Consider the following 23261-nt stretch of genomic DNA (forward strand, 5'->3'; position numbering starts at 1 on the left):
CGGGGAACACGCACTCACACTGAAGTGTACACACACATGTAGATCGCCTAACGCTGTGAATGGAAGTAGCTCAAACTAAAAAAGTTTTGTTTTTTTTATTTGTGTTTCTAGTGCACAATAATATTTGCAGTGTACCATTTGTAACATATTTATGGTACATTAAGAAGTTATAGCCGTTTGCTGGAATACATGACGTATGAGTTTGTGGAGTTATATGACTTACACTTTTACTCTACTCCGTTTCATATTTCTTAACAGAAAAAAACAGTTGCAGGAGGCTTAGCTGAAGGAGAAAATGTGTGCTTTAACCATCACCCTCTCAAATCCAAACATTTCTAAAGCTGTGTTTTACTAAGCAGCCACAACTCAGCTGAAATGATTTTTACTAGGCGCTCTTGCTGACTTGGAGTTGGGGGATGGGGTTTAACAGAATGGAGGGGAAGGGGGGGGGGTGCAATACGGGGTCACACAGGAGGAGAACTGTGAGGGAGGGGAGGGGTCGCTGTTTTCATTCTCTCTGGGCTCTAGGAAAGAAAGGAAGGAAGCCAGAGCGGAGCCCGAACCAAAGTGAGGAGAGATGGTCGGTGGGGGGAGGGACTGGAGCGAGAGCGCTGCTTATTGGTAGGCTGTGGCTCTCTCTCGCTGGATGGATTGATTTAGCACGGGTCGAATTACACCATTTGCCGTGCATTAGTTTGTTTTTCTCTCAGCCAGGAGAAGTTGGTTCACTACGACGCGCACAATACATATTTCCTGGGGGATTACAGCCACACAAAAGGATACAAAATAAGCAATTCAGATGAGGTGAGTTTCTCGCCGCTCCGTGGATTTACTTTGTTGCGCCGCATTACGCAGTGAAAGTCGAGGGGGAAAACTAGAGAGAAGTCTTTGCTGGGATACTAAATATTTCTTCTGACCACGTCTCTATGTCGCGCTGCAAAACCGATGGTTGCAGGACAGAAATAGTTCGAGCCCTGACTATTTTTACTAATGCTTTGATGCGATTTACTGTTCATTCATTCCTTTCGCGACCGACACCGTTTATCTGTCCTGCTCTGCTCCGAAGCGGTTTTTCCAGCGCTCCTAAAGCGGTGTAACGGAGGGTAAACCACATCTAAAGTCACCTCTTTATTTGCTGGACAGCTTCTCAGAAATCTTTATTACATTAGGTTATTTGAGTTGCACGCATCAAACTGGTGAAGCGAAAAGTGAGTGAGCTACTGGGATAAACAAGCACAGAAATAAGCGTTGTGTACATTTGTTTTTCTTTTATTCCGGTGGATATGCGCGATATCATGCTCTCCGTCAGTCCACACGCCCTCCATTATCTTTAATCAGCGTTAAATCAATGAGTGGACATGAAGTCAGAGCGCGCCTATAGTGAGGATAGCGCGTCGTTAATGTTTATGTCTATTCCCTCTGGTTTCCAAAGTTAATGGTAGTGGAAGGGGGCTGGTGTATCGGTGTAAGAGGGAGGGGGGGGGGGGGCTTGTGTGGTCGTGGCACAGCTTTGAAGATCAGTCATCAGAGCGCAGGGGCCCGGGGACGGAGACAGAGCAGCCAGTCAAAATGCTCGTTTGTGGCGAGCGGAGCTGAAATCTGTGCGCAACTGGATCAAAAAAAGAGAAAAGTGGGGTCCGCATGGAGCTTAAAATGACAGGAATATTACATGCTGGGTGTTTGCTCTTAAATGGATTACCAAAGGAGTATGATATTCAGTCGGAGTGCCCCACTCACGAGTGAATTCGGACACGCAAGGTAGGTGTCCTCGATGGTTTTCAATTATTGATATAGTGAATTTTATTTCTTGGACACACTCAGTGCTGCAGCTTTTATTAAGACGGACATTTGGATTAAAAAAGGGACACATCACTGTGTTCTGCGACCCGGAGAGCTACTCTGTGAACAGAATCTATACAAGGGAACCAAGTACTTGGATTTCAAAGTAAAAATATTCCAATTTTAAACATAGATGTTCGCATATATTATGATGCATCGAGAGTAAAATCAGAGCCAGGCCAGTGTTGGTCTTTAACAGATCTCTCACGCAGAGAAGTGTCCGTATTTTCCTACAATTGCAGTCACAATATCTCACCTCTTCTGTTGTGTATTGTTCCGAGTTGAGTTAATTATTCAAAAGGCATATATTTATAAAAATAAAGTGTTTTCTGACATTTTGACTTCATAAAAATCAACTTAACGGAGTAAAGGACGTGATTGTACGGAGCATGCTGGCCAATATTCAACAATAAAAGACGAGTAGGACGTTCAGTTTGACTTGAAGGTTGTTTACTGCTCTCTCGCGGATGCCTTTAATCTATTTAATGTATTCCCAATTTCATTATGGTATTCTTATATTGGATAATAAATTGGAGAAGCGCTCGTAACCCTTTTTTTGGGAGGCAGAGCAGCGCGAGAGCCCAGCCCTGCGCCTGCATTAAGTGCCGTGGAGGCAGTTAAACGCAGCCCCATCACAGTTGTCACTCCACCGCTGTCCCCCGCGTCTTTGTTGTCTTTTGTATGAGTCCTACATGTGGACTAAAGGGGTCTGAAAAGATTCACCACGGATAAACCTTGAATGCCTTTACGCCCCAGTCCGCACAATGCTCGCATTAGAGCCAGGGCTGCTGCATGGATTGTGTGCGCAAAAGGAGCAGAAGATCTCCAAGCAAAAAACTTGAAAAATTACCCCGGACTGAAGGAAGAGAAACAGAAGAATAATGAGTTAAAGACAGAGATAATTAGACTGGTTCATTTGATTCATAAGGAGGTATTTAAGTGGGAGTAGAGTCATTTTAGGAATTGTTCTGCTGTGTCTCATTATTTAAGGAAATTTGGCTGAATGAAGTAAATGAGCAAAGGGAGATGAAGCATTTGGGCTTAATCTAAAGTAGTCTGCTGTGCTAAATTAATTCTTTCAAAAAATAACAAAAAAGTGCACAAATTGTATTGATGCTATTCTCGCATACCACGGCAGTCCCTTTACAGATGTAAAAACAGAGCAGATCTGTGTAAAGCCCACAGATGTGTACATTTCCATTAAACTCTGGAGCGTCAGAGAGAGGAGAACCTCAGCTTAGTTACTGGAACCTACAAACGTGATATTGGCAGGAGCACCACACTCCGGCCAGGTCGAACGTCCGAACCAGCCGAGGGTTAGTTGGCAGCACAGCTGGCTGCTGCGCCTCACTTCACCTCACCGGCCACGGGGTCAGAACCCAGCGACCAGAACGATCCCCGTTAACCCCCGCGACAGCCGGCTGTAACCCCGGAACAACCACCATTGAACCATACATTGATCAGTGTTAACCCTTTCCACCGTGTGCCTTATGGTTGCCCTAAACTGCTGCTTTGGAACCAGATTGTTCGATGCTAAATTGGTTTGAGAGATACAAGTTTGACCCAGTGCGCAGCATTTGGAGTCAGTATGTTTTTTATAGTTTGCTTTGTTCCCCCCCCAGAACCCCCTTTTAGGAGCCCCAGAACAGCTCTCCCGAATGTAGGTCCACTGACCGGGGGTGGGGCTCTATTGTGTTGACTTGCCCAAAGCCCCCTTTGTTTCCTGGTCACACCTGCAGCTCGGCCCCTTTTGTGCTCTACTATAGCAGAACTACTGCTGAGAACAGCCTTTCTCCTGTTTCACTCCGCCTCTATCCGAGGTGGAGAAGAAAGGGAGGGAAGCACGGTTTAGGGTGGCACAGCCCTCTCCTTCTGCCAAGCCTCTGAAGCAACAAGTCTGACCAAGCCCCTCAGAAGTGATCCTTAGGCAAATAGCACGCGATTAGGGCCAGTGGTTATTATTGAAGTGGGAAAAAGGAGTAGTAATCATTTCTGGGCCCGTGTGGCGGCTGCTCTAATCATCTGGCTGACTCACTCTCCTGTGTGGCTGCTTCTTGATTACTTTCTCAGAGCAGTTGAGAGTTGAGAAGACCGTGTTATAGGACGCATCCAGTTTTGGACGCGCACGCACAGATTTAGACAGACATACGCCAAGCGTGAAGAGTAAAAATGCCTGAAACGAAACTCCTGGGCTATCTGATTCCCTGTGCTGTTAGGTTTACAGATCAGTGTGGCGCAAGATGACAAGCCTAGCAGCTTAGAACCTAAAGCTTGGAACACTAAATTTCAACTGTAACTACCAGAATTGGGCTACAGACCCACCATCAGCAGAAATAGCAATCCACCAGACCCCCTCCTCTTCTCCCCCTCCCCGTGTTTAACACCATGGGCCTGAGCCAACAACATCAGCAGGGAGAGTGCGTGGTTGTAGGACATTGAAAAGCCTGTAATAACAGAGGTAGAGAGAGGCAAGGCTAAATGGGACCGAGTTGCGTGACAAGCCCAGCATCTCTAGGCTTGTTGAGGCACATATATGTGTGTGTGTGTGTATGCACACACACACACACACACACACACACACACACGCACACACTGGAGGGCAGGAAACAGAGAGCGCAAAGGCATAGTCAATAGAAAACATACTGGGCTCACTAGAGATTGAGAAGTAATTTTAGATCGCTGACCTCTGGATGTCTCCTGTTTCTGTTTTACATTAAAGTTTCGGAGGAAAGCCTTCGCCTCCACGGCGTGGCTATTACCATGCAAGGAATCATGGGAGATGGGAACTGAGCTTCTGCCTCTCGTTGGGAGTGTTTTTCTCCTGAATTTTTTACAGAGGGGCAATGGCTGGGGGAAAAAAGCGGTGTGTGCTTAAGAAGAGGGGATATAGAGCAGGACTCAAAACTCTGACAACCGAGGAAATGATTTACATGTGAACACAGTTCGGACTGGAAGCACAGCCTGCAGCTTGTATGATAGCACTATAGAATTGAAATGTGCAGCTTGGTTTATTTACCTTTCATGGCTCCACTTTCTTTTCTATTATTATACGTTTGGTATCTATTCCTGTCCCTGGCTTCTCCCAGGAATTTGTCAATTTATTGCTTGGGTTTTCATAGAGCACATTTCATGGTGTGAGAGCGTCTGAACCTGGTCGTAAAAACAATAAGCTGCTATGCTTTTAAAGAAACACCACTGTCTCTCTCTGCAGAGCAGTGTCATCATTTGTCGTTTAGATGAAGTTGCTGACAGATGTCCTTCTGTAATGATGTGGGAGCCTGTGTGCATAGATCTGTAGATTGTTTGTGTCCAGAGATGCATTTGTATCTAGATTAGATGATAGTGACTGTGCCAGCATCATTGATGTTTTCAGTTATAGGGAGATATAGGCCCGGATTCAATCTTTCTATTTCGTCAAAAAACCAAACCCGTAATTTAACTATTAAGTGGACTAATTGAGATGAAGTGTTTTCTTGTCTAGGCTTGCATTACTTAGTCATAACGACATTGCTCTTTCAAAGGCCTCGGCATCCCACAGAGTGCTGAATAGCCATGATTACACATTGTTGATGACTAAAACACGCGGGTATTGCTCCGCTTCCATCTCCGCCGCATTCATTCTTTTTAGTGACACATCATTGTACAGGAACTGTTCAGCCCAAAATTGGATTATTAATGCCTGGAAAACACACTGTGCACTTTATATCAACATGTAGCCTCTAAGGCAGTGCAGCCAATGTGTGTATTAGCCCATGTAATCCACAAACACTGACAAAAGGCTGTCATGCAGATGCCTTTAAACGCCTCATGTCACCTAGTTTTCTACTTGACGACTGTGTGTGTTACAGTTCATTTAGTGACGTAAACAAAAAGTGTTTGGAAAGATTAAAAAAATATATATATATATTTCCAGCCATTTACGAGATGAAAGTGACCAGATTGTGAGTTAAAAAGTCCTCACATGGCTACAGGGATATAGTCAAGTCCATAGACTGCCTTTTTCTGGCTGCTGATCTGCTGTGCTTCCTGTGTGGATCAATCAAATCACTAATGGCTTGGCAGGCAAGGCCCACAGACAGCACTGGAGCAGGTGTGCTTTGGGGCTAATTGAAAAAGGAGTCAATACTGTGTGTGTGTTTGTGTGTGTGTGTGTGTGTGTGTGTGTGTGTGTGTGTCTGTGTGCGTGCACATGCATCAGTCTTTGCATTACACCATTTGAAGGGGTGATTATGTATGTGCAGCTGTGTGTGTGTGTGTGTGTGTGTGTGTGTGTGTGTGTCACAGTGGGCTCCCAACTAATCCATCCCTCTGCCTGTGTGACGTCTGCCGGTAAATTGTTTATATCCGTTCAGGCTTTGCCTGCATGAATAATTTGTTTGCCTTATAAATATTTGAATGTACACCGATCATTAATATGCACAGACACAGTCTGTCTCTAAAGCACTCCTCCGTGCACTAACATACACACTAAACTCCTTCCACTCCCACAATAAATTATTACCAATGTAGTTGCTGCTGTATCATGTCTACAATCAGATGCAGTACAAACTAGTATCCACCAAAAAATACTACCACGTGAAAACAACTGTATATGACTTGATCCTCCGAAAGACTAAGCTCAGTGAAGCCCTACACTGCAATAACGCTCACCCGCCCCGAGGAAAGGCACGAGCGATAACAGCCAACAGAGCGCTAATAGAAGTCAGCTAAGGTCAGAGCAGAGGCTACACTAGTGATGGTGATGAAGTTGCAATGTGCTGATTGGCGCTGAGCCTGGCCCAGGACAAACCAATGGGAGCACAGATGTACAGAGACAGCAGGCCCAACACATTTCTAACAGTGTGGACTTCCGCTGCATCCAACACACACGGTGACACCCCACCGGTCACTTGGCTGACCTTCCCATAGACAGCAGATGCAGCGAGAGGAAGAGGGGAAACGCCAAGCTCTGCCGCTGAGAGCTCAGTCATCAATAAGCACGAGAGGGCGTTACGCAAGCCTTATGTTTGTATTTCACCAGCGTGGCGGGCATCGGCGAGAAAAGGGAAAAACTTTGCTGCGGGAATTCTTCCCCTTTTTCCATTGTTGTTTCACTCACAGAAGGTTAAATATGACATGGCATGTGTTAAGCAATAAAAGCATGCATTTTGTGTGTGTTCGCAGGTAACACCTCCACTAGAGTGAAACAGGAAGTGTCGTCTGTGAGCAGCCATGGGCCAGAGAGCTGTGCTTCTGCTCAGTGAGCTGCTGCTGCTGCTGCTGACAGCCTCACGCACTCTCCTCGCAGTCAGCTTCCCCGAGGACACCGTGCCCCTCGACGTCGTTGACGCACACTGTGAGTATACACGCACGCAAACGAGCTCGGCGGTTACAATTACTGCGACGTCACTGAAAAAGTCACCACGGATCCTCAAACATACACTTTTTACTCACTCCAGGAGAAACGAGAAACAAACACCGGCAGACTCCCTTTTCTAGCCGTGTCAGCAGTTCAGATGCTCGCATGCGATATTCATAGTAATAAAATCAATCTGCTCCATGGTCAGCTGTAGCATTAAGTGGATTTCATTCTCATCTCCGTGATGTACTGGAACAACAGAGAGATGTGCTGACACAGGCAGCCATTATCCAACGTGCAAACAAAACACAATGACACACAGATATAATTATACACAACATACCGTAGACCTTTACACCGTAATTGCAGCAGGATTTGTATAAAGCACACACACACACACACACACACACACACACACAGCATATGTCTTTCTAATCAGACCAGTACAGTTAAAAGTAGCAAGAGGTGTGTGTGTGTTTTCCGTGCAAGAGTGTCAGCTTCTACCGCGAGTTTCCCCGCTAACAGCGTGTGTGCGTGTGTGATGTCTTCACAGTTGCACGGCGGTACCCTGTGTTCAGAGGCAGGCCCTCTGGCAACGAGTCGCAGCATCGCCTTGACTTTCAGCTGATGACCAAGATACAGGACACTCTGTTCATCGCTGGCAGGTAAACTCAACACACATACACATTATCTCTTTCACACATCCCCCCCACCAATACACTCAGTCACTCCTTGGCAGGTAAACAGTGGCATAAAGGGGGGGAAAAGGCTCTTAGTGTTATTGGATCTGTTGCTTCTGGGCCTGCATCTGATGTACGTATATGGCCGGTATTGATCGAGAAAGGGCGTCTATCATGCCGGCCTCACGCTCCGTCAGGGATTTCTCGGCATCTTTACATGTCTTTTTTTGGTATTTATGGGCCATGAGAATACTCTGACCGCCAGCACTAATATTGTAGCAGGAAATCAGCTCGACATCTCCAGTATAAAACTCCCACCTCTGGAGCCCCTGTAATCACCGCCACATGCATCTCTGTTTTCAGGTGGATCCTCCTTTTGCCAGTTTGGGGTAGTCAGATGTTTTCACTAAACGTGAAGCAAAATGTTGTTCTCTACGGGTTGATGGAATTGGATTCTCATTGTTTTATTACATTTTTTATAACCGACGTATAATCAACACAATAAGTGGTCGTCATGTAAAATGGAACAGCAGAGAGGACAGCCAGGTTTTCATATAACAGGCAGTTTCACAAAAACAATTCACTGTGCATCAACACCCTGTTTGTTGTTCACATAATAGACATTAGAATGTGAATATTTTCAGGTTCTGACAGAAATCTACCCAGAGAAATTGGTTTAAACTCATTTCCCTAGGATTTTATATTACTGCGAACCAAAAAGTAGAAGAAGAGGCTGAAAGCATAGTTCCCAGTAAATGACATCATCTAGTGACAAGTACCGTGCATCGAAATATATTCATAATGGCTAATAAAGAGAATAATTGGGGAAACAATGTAAATGAGTTGCTGATTATGCATAAGAGTCCCTCTAAGAATGTGAAAACAAGAAAAGACTAAACCACATAGATGTGTTGAAAATGGTATTTTTAAGTCGAGACCTGAATTCATTTTGAATCAGAATTTTTACGCTTTTATTAATATTAGAAAACGACACCGATAAAGCCCCAGATTTTTTATCTTTAAAAAAAGAAAACATTGAAAATGTGTTGTAGCAATGGTTGTGCTGTGTCACTGAGCTGTGTGTTTTGTTGCTGTCTGTCCACAGAGATCAGGTGTACCTGGTCAGTCTGAGAGAATCCTACAGGAATGAGATCATTCCTTACAGGGTAAGATTCTCTCAATCCACACACACACTAAAAGGGCTCTGGAGAAAATACAGAGCCATTCATCACCAACTGGATAGGTTGTAAAATGAGAGAGTGGAAAAGGGAGGACAGTGTGCGTGTGCACGAGTGAGTGAGTGTGTGTGCGAGCGTATGTGTGTTAGTAGTGTGCCGTGCTTGCGTCTAATGCTCCCATGCTGTTTTTCACAGAAGCTAACATGGCGATCGGGCCAATCTGACAGAGACACCTGTGCCGTCAAGGGAAAACACAGAGTACGTATAAAAGGGCCATTCCCAGACAGAGGGTTTGTGAGAAGCGGAGCTAGCTGCCTCTAAACACGCTGTCCCCTGTTGTGTGTGTCCGTTTTTCAGGACGAGTGCCACAACTTCATCAAAGTGCTGGTTCCCAGAAACGACGACCTGGTGTTCATCTGCGGTACCAACGGCTTCAACCCCATGTGCAGATACTACAGGGTCAGTATCCAGTGCCAGGGCCTCGCATGCTCAGATGTGCACTTTCAGTAATTTGAGTTTTATTTTCTTGCTAAATAAATTTGACTCGGCCCTGTTTGACTTGTGTTTTTCTATGTGGGTTTGTTCTCGCTGTGTCCCTCGACAAAAACATGTTTAAAGTTTCGGTTGATTGTTGTGTTCCCTTCAGCTGGATAACCTTGAGTTTGATGGAGAGGAGATCAATGGACTGGCACGATGCCCATTTGATTCCAAGCAAACCAACGTTGCCCTTTTCGCTGGTACGGTTCAAACACACACACGCCTCTGCACATAGTTAGTCCTTCCAGAGAAGAACTAATGGGTTCCTACTCGCGCTCTCATTATCACCTCTGTGTCTTTGCCACAGTAAAACTGTGCCTGCAGCGATAACGCCGTAGCTAATCAAGCCTTTTAAAAAGAAGAGAAACAACACAGCATTGACAAGCAGTGTATCCTACTTTCTGGTGACTGTACTCCTTGTTTTGTGTCGCTTTTTTTCAGAGGGGAAGCTGTATTCGGCCACTGTAGCTGACTTCCAGGCCAGTGATTCTGTCATCTATCGCAGTATGGGTGATGGATCAGCCCTGAGGACCATCAAATACGACTCCAAATGGCTGAAAGGTAAGCGATTGCCTCTTCATCACTCTCAATCTTGATTTTTTTTCTCTCTCCTTCTCCTTCCCGGAGAAACGCGTGTCCGCCTGACAGCTATCTAAATGTCCATGGTGCCTTCGCATGGTGTCTGCATGTACGTGGCTGTCAGAGCTGTTTTTAGATTGATAAAGAGCTCTTCTGCCTCGCGAAGCTCCACGGGGATATGGCCCGTTCTCTCCCAGGAAATCTGGGTCACCCCCAGTCATCTACAGCCTTGTACAAATCCCTGAAATATTCAACATGCACAGTGGTGGTGACGGTGCAGAAATACACTTCAACTCTCTGCTTCTGTGTCACCCTCAGAACCTCATTTCCTGCACGCAGCAGAGTATGGGAATTATGTGTACTTTTTCTACCGGGAGATTGCGGTCGAGCACAGCAATCTGGGCAAGGTAAGACAGCGCACCTGCCGTTTATAATGCATTACATATTCCACACGGATACAGTATGCTCTCCTTTATCCACATAAAAAAAAAGGCTTACACCCCCCTCAGTGCGTGCGTTTCTGCCACAAATGGCCCCAGTGGTAATGGGGCCCATTCAGGCGATGACAGTGCATCGCATTAGAGTACATGAGGAATTTCAACAGCCAGTGTTTGCTGGGAATGTTCTATTAATGTAAAACCATTACACAGTGAGAGGATTTGTCTCCCGGAGATGTGCGCTCTGTGTCTGCCACTACCTACGACACGTGCAGAGGGCATTAGGAGGCTCTACGTTTGAGGCCAACTTCAGATTTTTACCATCCATGCCTCATCCTGAGCCGGTCTGGCCGAGCCGCAGGAAGCCGGCATCCTCCATCAACCACCAGCCAATAAATATTTCAACCCTACTAATGCTTGGGTGACACCTGGCCTCTGATGGAGGTTTGCACTGGTGAATAATTAAAACCAACCGCTTCACACACTTCATTCATACTCTAAGCCTTGGTAATAAGTGCAATCAAACACACATTCACATGGCGCTGTATCGGGCCAGTCGAAGCCAATGGGATGTTCTATTTTTAGACGTTTGCTCCAGTCAGGGTGAAAAATCTCCGCACACAAAGTTAAAGATGGGGGCGTGTGTTTGCTACAGGATGGAGATGTTTTATTCAGCATGTTGAAGTGTTTTTAGTGACGTTCACTCAGCTGCCTTCCTCTTCCCCTCGCCTCTCTCTTAAACCCCTGCACCTCGCAGGTTGTGTATTCCCGCGTGGCCCGGATCTGTAAGAACGACGTCGGTGGGTCGCAGCGGGTGCTGGAGAAGCACTGGACATCTTTCGTGAAGGCAAGGCTCAATTGCTCGGTGCCAGGGGAGTCCTTCTTCTACTTCGACGTGCTTCAGTCCATCACTGACATCATCAACATCAACGGAGAACCCTCGGTGGTGGGTGTGTTCACCACACAGATGAACAGGTGAGCCCCGGCTGCTGTTGGCTGTTAAGGCAAATATGAAATTCAGGAGTCATACGTGGAGGTTACATTGATGTATGTCTTTCTCCTCAGTATCCCAGGGTCAGCAGTGTGTGCCTTCTCCATGGCCGACATAGAGACGGTATTCATGGGACGGTTCAAAGAGCAGAAGACTCCCGACTCCGTGTGGACTCCATTTCCAGAGGAGAAGCTGCCCAGACCTCGGTACGGATTATAATTTTCTTCTCCCCAAGAGAATTTACAAATTCTAAACCTTGAGCAGGTGGCGCTTGACTCCGCAGCTGTTTAACACCTGACATTTCTTTCCTATTTTCTAAACCCTTCTTTGTACGGGTTAAACAGACATCAAATCTTTTTCACCAGTAAGGGACCAAGTTATTAGCTTTGACCCAGCACACACATTCACCATCTGCTGATGATTAAATTATTAATTTGGCATAATTAGACGCGTTGCATATTTAACCTGTTTACAGTCAGCACGTATAGTTGCAGCCCTGCCCTGTGTCCAAAACACAGGGCAGGGTTTGTCCACGAAGCACCTCATTACCCCGGTAAATCATTAATGGAGGATAACCATGCATATGTATATTTTATGTTGCCAGCTGAGGCCTTTTTGTGATCCTAATAAGCACCTGCTCCTCTCCCCCCACCCTCTCGTTGCACTTTTCACCCATTTCAATACACGCTTTTATTACTCCCCGGTGTGTGATCGTATAGGCTGATCTTTGACCTTTGGCTCTCTCTTCGTGTGCACCCTTCATCCTAGACCCGGGAGCTGTGCAGGTCATGGTCCAGCTGCATCCCTAAAGAGCTCCATCGAGTTCCCGGACGATACCCTGCAGTTCATCAAGTCCCACCCCCTCATGGACACAGCTGTGCCTTCTATTGGGGATGAGCCGTGGTTCACCAAGACTCGCGTCAGGTATGGCAATACCTCCGTTTCTGATACCTTTTTTAGGACCTTAGTTTTTAAGAACAAATTAATTTGTATGTTTTACCGCAATATGCAAAACTTTGTTTAATACTGTCTTATCACAAGAAACTCTCCAAGAACTTCGCCCAAGTAAAATACTATCAAATTAACAAAGCTATCTTATAATGTCATTAAGAATAAACAAACACAATCTTGACCAAGCAGGCGTTCAATACTCAATGCTACAGACACCTTCAGAACAGCACTCAAAAAGTATTGAGGCTCAATACCCATTTGTGTCACACAAGGAGATATCAATATTGACGCGTCTCTTAATTTACTGTGTAAGAGCCGAAGCGATTCATTTATTCAAAATGGACTCTCCTGTTTTGAATGGGATGCCCCCCACTGTGACTAACACATGCTCCTCTGCTGTGTGTGAAGGTACAGACTGACAGCGCTGGCTGTGGACAATGAAGCAGGACCTCACAAGAACCACACAGTGGTGTTCATCGGGGCCGAGTCTGGGGTTGTCCTCAAGGTTTTGGCCAAGACCTCTGTGTCTCTGAATGACAGCCTGCTTCTGGAGGAGATAGATGTCTTCAACGGGGCCAAGTATGAATATACTCAATTTTCACCCTCTCTCTTTCTGCCTCTCTTCTCCATTTCTCTTCCCCTTCTGACCGAGGAGTCAGCAACTCCTAAAGTGAAGCATCCTGGCACAGATGGCCGCGTCAGTCGGCTTTCTGTGCATGCACAGTATGAGTCTGATGTCTTTTTTGTGCTTATTTGTGGACGAGGGCATGCCCCACGGGGTGTGTTAGAGGTTAAACTGTGAGAGAAAGCTCATGCGACTCCTCCACCTAACAAGTGATTAAATCTACTGAGACTGAAACAGTAGACAGACTTATCTGATAAACCTCTGATCGGGTTTCTCTCTTCCCGTCCCAGGTGCCTGTCTAACCATGAGGATGACAAGCGTGTCCTCTCGCTGCACGTGGACAAAGAGGCACACAGCCTGTATGTCGCCTTTTCAAGCTGTGTCATCCGAATTCCCCTGAGTCGCTGTGAAAGGCATTCGTCCTGCCACAAGTAAGTGACGCGCTGATGCACACGTAGGGGGTTAAAATGCACTCTGTACCGCCGGTCCTAGGTTTGTGACTTTATTGTTTTGTGTTTCAGTAAATGCCATAAAAGGGAATGATAACAGCTTCATCTTATGCCTTTTGGTTAATGTTCAGTCAGTCACAAATGATTATAGTGCACTTCCCAGAATGATTAAACCCGGTGTTCTGATGGTGTGTTTTTGTATGGCTCCAGGTCCTGCATTGCATCAAGGGATCCCTACTGTGGCTGGGTGCCTCATGGGGCCTGTGAGAGGATACAGCCTGGTGTTTTGTGAGTTCATGCCTCAGCCTATGATATAAAGTGCAAATATTATAGATGACAAAATGAGGTAAAGAATTTTTGCAACTCTGATTAATCCCTCCATCTCTTCTTTGCTCTCTTTTTAGGACTGGATATGAGCAAGACATTGAATTGGGAAACACTGCCCACCTGGGAGACTGCAACGGTACGAATCTCATCTCCATGCCATGCCGTCTATCCTAAGACACATGCTAACAAACACACACACACACACACACACACACACACGTAAACTGACACATACATGCACACAAACTCATCCCCACACACACCATGAGCCTGCACACTCACACCAGTAACCACTCCAGTAACTTGCCCCTACATAAGTCTATGTGCAGTATTAACACAAACATTTGCATACAGTACATGGCCACCTGTAACTTATGCCACCTGTGAGGCAGAAACATGGACATGTACAAGTATGGGTCATGTTGAGCCGGTGCAAATGGTGGAGGTCTGAAGATTTCCGATGGCCAGAAAATGTGCCTTTGGTGATTTTATGGCAAAACGCCTTTTCCTTCATTTGTACCAACTAAACATGACCCCGGCTGAACCTCGGTATTGATCAGAACCAGAGGGCCTCCACTGACTCCAGTGAGAAAAGGACACTGCTAGCGGGTGCTTTATATCTATATTATTAAACCAAATAAACTGCACTCTTAGTGTCTCTTAGGAATTTATGTTTTTACTCCTGAATTCCTTTATACTGATTTCTTGTCCTTTTAATTCTTTTAGCGTTTTTGGGCACTACATCAGCGCCAGATTACAAATCATTTGGCGACCCTACCTCTGGTTAGTTTGATCTTTTACTCAAATGGTTTCTTTCCTTGAGTTCAGCATCTCCAACCCTGTCTTTCCAGCACTACCACCATTCATCTTTTCTCACCAAACACCTCCCGAATGCTAATCACCTGCTTCATTCTCATCGTCACAAACAACAGACTCATAGGCGACATCGGTGCTCTATCTCAGCACAGATTCAAGTCCTCCTTTTCATTCATCACTTCCTGTTCCTCCTCTCTCTTGCATGCCCACCCACCATTCGTTGGCATCCTTACTGTTGTGTACCGACTTGTCCTTGAACCGCTGTATCCCCTCCCTTTTCCCCCTCCAAATTGTCTAAACAAAAAAATGTGCTTTCATTGGTCTGTGAATGTGAACTGTGATAAGGTTTATTCCCTAACCTTAAAAAATTCCGCAATGCCCATGCCAACTAACCGGGACGATAACAGTATGCTTTACCCACGTCTGCACAGTTTGTTAACAATTTGTTTGTCACCACAGACATGGAGTTTTCATCACCACCAGTCACAGTCCACCCCAGTGGGCCCATAGACCCCCCCGTACTCATACCCACTCAGAGCCCCAGCTCTGGGCCTGGTCCAGAGCTCTACGGCTCAGACCTTGCGCTGCAGGATGACCCAGCCACCTCCCATCCTTTAGACTCTATCCCAGGGGGCCAAGAGGGTAAGGCCCGCAGGGAGGCAGCCAACATGCTGCAATGAGTCGGATCTGATAGCTGCCAACAACTTTCACTAAGCCACACAAATGTGAATCTACACATAGCCTCACATAAGCAAACGCACACATGCACACATTGGCAGCTATTTAGTGTTTCCGTTAGATAACATGGCAGATTTTAATTTAGTCTCTTTTTCAAATTCATTTTCATACATAATATATTTTGCTATACACATTATATTTTTATGTTATTATTGTTTTCTTTCTTTCACATTTCCTTAGGTTCTTTCTTTCTTTTAACATATTTAATCCTAGTTTTCTAATCATTAAACCCTACACTCACTGTTCTCATAACGTTTTCTTTCAAATCTTTTGTTTGGATTTAGCTTGTGTCTCTGCCAGTATAGATTTTTTTAACGCTAGGGCTGCAGTCGAAAAGTCCAAAAATCTCGATGGAAAATGTCAAGGAAAGATCGCAAGGAGAATTCATGAGGAGTTGGGAAAAGACCACCGTGGTGCTTAGAGAATGCGACTACACTTTCACTAAGCTACACAATTATGATGCGACGGCAGATGTCACTGACGTAGGTCTGCTATGACGAAATTACAAAAAGCGCAACTAAAACATGACCTGGCGAAATCTATTATTATGCATACAGGCTATATACGGAGCTTCTTTGGGCTGCTTCACTCGGGGTGTGTGAAAAATATTTAGCTTTTTAACAATATAAATAATCTAGCATAGGCCTAGCTTGTTTTTGTTTTTATAGAGAATGACAGTTTGCTATATTTACTTTTCATTATATTTCGTATTCTTTTTTTAAATTTACTCATTTGTTACATGTTCGAAGTAAAAAAATACATACCAAATAAAACGAAAGGATTATTCATTTATCAACATGAATCACATTAGTTAATGAATGCATGAAAATAATTGGTAAACCTGTGCAAGATAGGAATATCGTCTGTTTTCATGGACGGCCGAATGGTCAGTTTAAATGTTCCTGCCGCAGGGAATTGCGGGACGGCATTATCTTCTTTTTCTTTGCTAAAGGAAAATCTAGTGTTTCCTATGCTAAAGGAGCTAAGCTTTCCTTAGCATTTAGAGAATTCGAACAGCTCTTATCATCGATACTTCGGTTTCATTTCACTCAGTTAGGAACCTTCCGAAGCAAAAGGGACTTTTCGACCGCACCCTAGCTCTAGAAACACTTTACCCCGGCTGGTAGATCATTGACTGGGCCTGCTTTGCAACAACACTATTTTGGCCGCACGGTGGATGACTAACTCTTTTAATGTCTGTGGTTACTAACAAACTTCCAGTAGAGCAGCAAGAGCTGCTTCTCTTTCCTCTGAACAACTTCCTGCTGGGTCTTGCTCTTGTACCAACAGATTGATTTGGCTCTTCATCACAGTGCACTCCTAACCCTTTGGTAGCGGTTAGACGCATGACAGAAAGCCACTAGTGGAACGTGGATCAAGGCAACACTTTAAGTCTTCCCTTCTGAACTAACATAGCACTGCTTTTCATAGATGGTGAAATGGATGTGGGTACCTAACAGCTTCTGCCAATTTTCACCATTTCTTCTTCTTCATCTGGGTTTGAGATGAATAGGAATGTGTCAATAGTTATGGTTGACTGGATCCTTGTATGTGGGGAGGTGTAAAATCAGAAACTCATGCATGGAGGTGTTCTCACACAAACATGTACGTTTCTGCTGTGAAACGGGGAGGGGTGCTTCACTTAGCACTTTGATTCTTTTCACCAGGGGGTTAAACAATGCTTCGATGTTCTTTTAGGAGTGTGGGATATCCGAGCAGGTGAGACCAACCAGATGGTCCACATGAACATCCTCATCACCTGCGTGTTTGCTGCGTTTCTCATGGGTGCCCTCCTGGCTGGTCTGATTGTTTTCTTCTACCGAGACTCATTCCTCCGTAAGCCAAGACGTGTCCACAAGGATGCAGAGTCTGCACCGTCCTGCTCCGACTCCACTGGAAGCTTTATCAAGCTCAATGGCCTCTTTGACAGCCCTGTAAAGGTACAGCCATAAAACCAGCTCCAATGATGTATCACATTTTGTTGAGATGAGTGATTGAACAAGATATGTGAAACTGTGTCTAATCTTACTCTTTTGATTTTGTATTGTCACATTCTTAGGAGTACCAGACCAACATTGATTCTCCTAAGATGTACACCAATCTGCTGAGCAACGGCAAAGACCTGAATTCACCCAACGGAGACACCAAGACCATGATCTTGCGGGACGGCTGTCAGCCCCCTGAGCTGGCTGCCCTGCCTACACCCGAGTCCACCCCTGTGCTTCAGCAGAAAAGCCTGCAGCCCATCAATAACCAGTGGGAGAGGGCTCACACAAAGGCCAGCAGACCTTGTAAGGAGTCCAACTCATCAGCCAAGAGTCCTCAGTTCCTTCTTTCTTCTGCTGGTGCTCCTCCTAACTCCAACTCCAACCACCCTCACCTCGCCTTGGGACACTCCCACATCCCAAGTGCGGTTGTCCTGCCCAATGCCACACATGACCACTCTAACCTTGACAATGGAGATGATACACTGCCACATTCGTCTGAAAGGAAGCCGAGGAACCCAGACTCTAAGGGAAGTAGGAAAGACCCGAAAAGGTCTGTGGATGCTAGAAATACCCTAAATGACCTTTTAAAACACCTTAATGACTCAGTGGCCAACCCCAAGGCCATTCTTCAAGAGGGATCGGGGCCTCGGCCAAGGCAACAGCTCACTCTGGAGCCCATGGAGGAACTGACTGAATTACCCCCCAAGGTGCCCAGCCGTGAAGCTTCCCTGTACTCCCCCTCCTCCTCCCTGCCGAGGCACAGCCCCACCAAGAGGGTTGATGTACCCCTGCCCAGCACCCCCACAACGCCAACGGGCAGCCTGAGCACAGGGGGCACCCTGGAGAGGCAAAGAGGGGGGTATCAACTCCACCGGAGTGCCTCTCACAGGCACTCCTTATCCACCTCGCCAAATGGGGTAACCATGGGGGTGTCTGTGTCTCGCCAACACAGTATGAACAGAGGGGGTTACATGCCCCCAACACCCCCCTCCAGACTTGACTCCCAAGGCGGAGTGATGGGGGCGGGAATGCACTCAGCCCACCCATCTTCTGTTCCCCGACAGAGCTACAGTGGGTATGGCTCACTCCCTCGCACAGGGCTTCAACGGACCCCATCGCTAAAGCCAGATGTGCCCCCTAAACCCAATGGGTTTTCACCACAGACTCCACAGATGCGAGTGGTCAACAAGTACAGTTATTAAAAGAGCATGGACACTTCTGAGTGAGCTCTTGGCCTCGACTGTAAAGCTTTGAGCCCCGAGGGCTTGGGGGAAGGGGCTACAGATGGGGTAGGGCCTAGTGTGTGTTTGTGTATCGACTTGAGGTATGTTCGCCCTTTAAATGATATGCACATTCACTCACGCTGAAAAAGGGAAAATCACACGTGGCCAAAGATACTCCTTGGGGCTTTTTTTTGCTCCCTACATCTCCATCTCCCTCCCTTGTCACGGTAGCCACAGGATATGAACAGTGGACAGTGGTGAATCTGCTGCTCTCCATTGTATCTGGGCTTGGGTGTCTCCCGTTCTAATATTAGGTACGAGGTTTAGGACACCAGCTGGGACCGCTACAGCGTCTGTGTGTGGAGTGCTGGGTTTAAAGCCGTGGAATACTTGAAGAATGGGTCTCATTTGTCACTGCCCTTGAGCACTGTCTTCCCACTAATGTGAACTGAACAAAGAGGAGAAGTAGGCCTTTGTTGGTAGGATGGCCGGGGGCAGCGGAGAGGGAAATCCAAAAATGATAAGAGTGTGTGTGTGTGTGTGTGTGTGTGTGTGTGTGTGTGTGTGTTGCTTAAGATACATATGACCGTGGACAGCTGAATCAAGCAGCAAGCGAACAGAGAAAAGGAGTGCAAATGAATGTGATTGTGTGTGTTGGTTGATTGGAAAGCAGATTTGTGTACAGGCAGTACACTTATTAAGCCTTCACACTTGTTTATCAAGAGTGGCCACATGCCAGAGGATGCAACTTAAGACCTAAGTCACTGTCTCATTTCAATAATATTATCACATCTTTGGTCTTTTCTGACCCATCTGAACTGAGATTAACTCGTATTTTTGTGTCACTCTGTAGTGTTTTTGGTAATTAGGTTAAGATGAAGTGAAGTTGGTCATGCTGGGACAGGGACTCTGTAACTCACTTGGAAATTTTATTTAGTATTTGCTGCTATTGGTTTTAGACAGTGGCGTTTGTCTTGGATGCATTTTTTTCTCTACCAGACTGGGATAGCCCTTGATATGGGTGTGCACATCTGCCTGCTTGTTTGTGAGTGAGTGAGTGTGTGTGCGCGTGCGTGTTATATTGCAGAGGCCAAGAAGTACAGTTTTCAGCAACCAAACACACTGTTAAATCTGATATATTGGAAAAAATGCTTCTCTCCAGTACTGAAAACTCCCCTAACCTCCACTGCCCCTTTGTAGGAATTATACTGGTGGTTCAGGAGACTTCTTTCTTTATGTAGCAATGGTATTAAGAAAAAAACATACATTTCTCATCTCATTCTATAAATTAATTTTGAACAAAATGATTTGCCTTTATAATGTTTTACTGTGTTATTTAAAGATCTTACCATACGACACTAAAGCAACACCAATGGTTAAGCCCGTGTATATGAATTCAACATTTCAGGGCACTTCTGTTCCGTTAAACTTGTGTGTCCCCTAATACGATAACACTAGAATTGTCCTTCTACATTAATGCTATTAAAAAGGTATATTAAACTGACCCTAGAACAATACATGGATGTAACACCTCTGTCATCTGCCGTGCTGGTTCTGCAGCCCGTATTCCCTGTGCAGCTTCCCCGAGAGTGGCCAGTGTACAATCAACACAACAATTTATCAATGTGTCCAAATGAGTCATGCTGGGAATGACAAGATCCTGTATATACTTAAATACTATAAATGAGTATAAATATTTTTAGGCAAGTGAACCTGAATCTGTGCATTGTGTGCCTTATTCACAAAATGAGTTACTACAGTATATAATATTGGCAATGTCAATTAGTCCTCTGTATGTTATTGTCATACTATATCAACAATTTTTCTACTAAGCATTTTGAAAATCAGCAGGATGTGTTGGAAAATCACAAACCGAAGTGATGCGGAAAAGAAATTGACTGACAGGCACTCCACTTGTGATAGCATTTAGCATAGCACAGTGAAAACATTTATTTGGGGTATAAATCAATTATTTTCCTTTACTGCCGGTGTTGAAAAGAATGGTGTTAATCCACCACATAGAGGTGCCATGCGGTGAATGTATTTCCTTGACAATGGGATGTAGGGTGGTTAGATCTTGCACAGTGGAGCAGTCGGCTCCACGCAGCACATCCTGCCCACAGCCAATGTATTAACACAGTGTTCACATGAAAGCCATGGGCGGTGGTCACACAGAATCCGTAATCCCCCCAGGATCGCAGTGACAGGAATTGTTTCTATTGGTCAGTAGTGCCGACTGAGGGATCATTTCTCTTGGGTACATTATTTGGGGTGACATCTGCAATCCTATCCGAGGGTCAGTTGCCTGTTTAACCCAAAGCCACATTTTGTTTACAAGTGATGATTGTATGTAAAGACTTTCTGCCTGTCATCTTACCAGTGTTTTGGGCTCTCTTTTCTACTCGACCCCTGCACACTCGACAACACAAACATACACACTCAACATACAACGCTCAACTGCCTTGTACATTGCGATATGAACGGGGTCTTTCTGTTGCAATCTAAATTGAAGCCTTTATATTCCAGTCTGAGCTCTGTGTGTGTGCAGAAGAACCGGATTTTGTCATGTCATTTTGATTTGAATACTGTGCAACATGGTGATGCCAGGCCAGCTGTATATATGATCTCCAGAGTATTTCAGCGTGTAGATATGTTGTAAAGTTGTACTGTGAATGTGTAAATAATAATGATGGTCTTTGTTTCATGATATTTTTTGTTGATTTTTTTAACACGGCATGTATAGTTGAAATAAAACATTATGGCACAGAAAGAGTGGTCTTGGGGTTTTTTTTCATGTTGACGACATGTAATTTAGCCTGGTTGGGTTTCAGAAGTCGGCTCCTTATGTTATGTCATGTGTTTCTGGTGTGAGAGGGCATGACGGGGACCTGCAAAGAGCTAATAGTCAGATGCTCGGTGTCCTTTGAACTCAGCCTAAGAGCCATGAGATGCATTCGGTACTTACAGCATGACTTGGGTGGGTAATGTGTCCTGGCTGAGTTCTGTAAGATGACTATCTGAGACACTAAGAGTCGGCCGAATGATTAAGAGCCTCAGACTATTTTTAGAGCTGGGTTGTTTTGAAGTTTGAGGCCAGCGCAGAGTCAACCACACCAGATAGCATGTGGGAAAGTTTCCAAAGTAGCATGTTCCTCGTCGTGACACCGACCATCTGGACTAACTACTCCTCAAGGCATAAGATCTGAGCTATCAATGAGCTGTGGAAGAATGCATACATTGAGATGCATGCAGCGTAAACATCCAACACATGATGTCACGCACTGATAACCTTGTGATAAGATCAGCTTTCAACAACAAAGAGTAGAAAAAGGAGTGATGGTTGGTTGAAGGAGAGTCACTTTTCATGCGTTTCCGATCTGCAGAATGATAAATAATCTAAAAGACGTACGCATGCACATGCTGTAGTACTGAACTTCTCATAGCCATTCACATAAAGTTCACACAAATACTGAAACAAGCAGAAAGATACATCATAAAAATAGGATTTTTGTGTCAAAACATGACAACAAGAAGGCAGATGTCCAAATCACATACACGGGATGCCATGGTGGCTTGGCGGTCTAAAAACGCATACCACATAACAGCAACAACCCCGGTTTCAGTCCAGCCGGGGACCTTTGTTGCATGTCATCCCCCCTCTTTCTCCTCCCCACATTTCCTGTTTGCCTTTTCTCAGTTTACTATCAATTAAAGCAAAAAATGGTTCGAAAACGATCTTATAAAACATCACAAACAACTTTTGACCATCAATCATAATCATCATTTTAAATGCTAACGTCCTGCAGAAGCTCAAGTCAACAACCGTGGTAGACATTAGCAGTCAAATATCAAGATTGAAAGAAAAAGGTTTTTCAATCTGACTGAAAGAAGAAGAGCAGGAGGGCTCTGAGAGCGCGCCTCCTGCTTTTCTGCAGGGGAGGTTCTGCAGCCCTTTGGCCGGGAGGCTTTTGTGGCTCATCGCTGCCATCAGAATGTTGACACAAGTGCTCCTTCATTTGCTTTCAACAGGACCTCCTGAAAACTCACACCTCCTAGCAACCCAGCTCTCTCTCTCTCTCTCTCTTACACACACACACACACACACACACACACAAGGGAAACATTCTCCCCTCTGGGTGTTCTAACAGGGGTTGGGGTGTGATTTGGTTGGGAATGGGGAACAACAAAGAGGCGCCTCTTGCTATTCTGATGTACATCCCATCCTCTCAATTTATCAGATGGTCTCTTTGAATTAGTGGAGGCAAACCAAACACATCCAATGATTCTGTAGCTGTTTCATTCACTTGTCCGTCCGCCTGGCCACACTTAGCCTCATTACTAGCACTGACTGTTCCCGGACAAAAAGCATGCGTTTGTTGTCATACTGACGTGTATGTGTGTGTCTCTGCACGTGTGTGTGTGTGTGTGTGTGTGAGGGTGTGTGTTTATTTCACTTCATAAGGGACAGAGGAAGCAGATGCTGAAAAAAAACCCCATCTCTTAGTTAGTGTAAGTGGAACACAGCGAGGCTACTCGTTTAGTAGATGCAGGAGGATGAAAGTAAA

The 23261-nt window shown here is 45.3% G+C and overlaps 1 protein-coding gene across 7 annotated transcripts; it reads left to right on the forward strand.

Annotated features, from left to right (window-relative positions):
• The first annotated feature begins 558 nt into the window (after nucleotides 1-558).
• sema6d (semaphorin 6D) lies at nucleotides 559-22823 on the forward strand. Of its 7 annotated transcripts, none has more exons than XM_031848382.1 (20): nucleotides 560-804; nucleotides 7003-7174; nucleotides 7731-7842; nucleotides 8963-9023; nucleotides 9231-9293; nucleotides 9393-9494; nucleotides 9682-9772; nucleotides 10014-10133; nucleotides 10470-10558; nucleotides 11346-11563; nucleotides 11654-11785; nucleotides 12348-12503; nucleotides 12939-13109; nucleotides 13446-13586; nucleotides 13815-13892; nucleotides 14009-14067; nucleotides 14658-14714; nucleotides 15207-15389; nucleotides 17184-17425; nucleotides 17545-20126. In XM_031848382.1, the coding sequence occupies exons 2-20, from the start codon at nucleotides 7051-7053 to the stop codon at nucleotides 18673-18675; spliced, it is 3330 nt and encodes a 1109-aa protein (XP_031704242.1). In that variant the 5' UTR covers nucleotides 560-804; nucleotides 7003-7050; the 3' UTR covers nucleotides 18676-20126. The 7 variants fall into 7 exon arrangements, with proteins under 7 accessions (XP_031704248.1, XP_031704242.1, XP_031704246.1 ...); XM_031848383.1 differs by lacking the exon at nucleotides 560-804 and adding an exon at nucleotides 813-1758; XM_031848386.1 differs by lacking the exon at nucleotides 15207-15389.
• Nucleotides 22824-23261: the final 438 nt, after the last annotated feature.

The sequence above is a fragment of the Anarrhichthys ocellatus genome, unplaced genomic scaffold (genome assembly GCF_004355925.1).
Source record: "Anarrhichthys ocellatus isolate YVR2014 unplaced genomic scaffold, GSC_Weel_1.0 scaffold8, whole genome shotgun sequence".
NCBI classification, from domain to species: Eukaryota; Metazoa; Chordata; class Actinopteri; order Perciformes; family Anarhichadidae; genus Anarrhichthys; species Anarrhichthys ocellatus.

Bases quoted from the DNA above. Each gene is read 5' to 3' on its own strand.
- sema6d (XM_031848382.1), top strand. From the start codon at position 7,051: ATGGGCCAGAGAGCTGTGCTTCTGCTCAGTGAGCTGCTGCTGCTGCTG. The intron at 10,134-10,469 runs GTAAGCGATTGC...TGTCACCCTCAG, and splicing joins CGACTCCAAATGGCTGAAAG to AACCTCATTTCCTGCACGCA. The intron at 13,893-14,008 runs GTGAGTTCATGC...CTCTCTTTTTAG, and splicing joins AGGATACAGCCTGGTGTTTT to GACTGGATATGAGCAAGACA.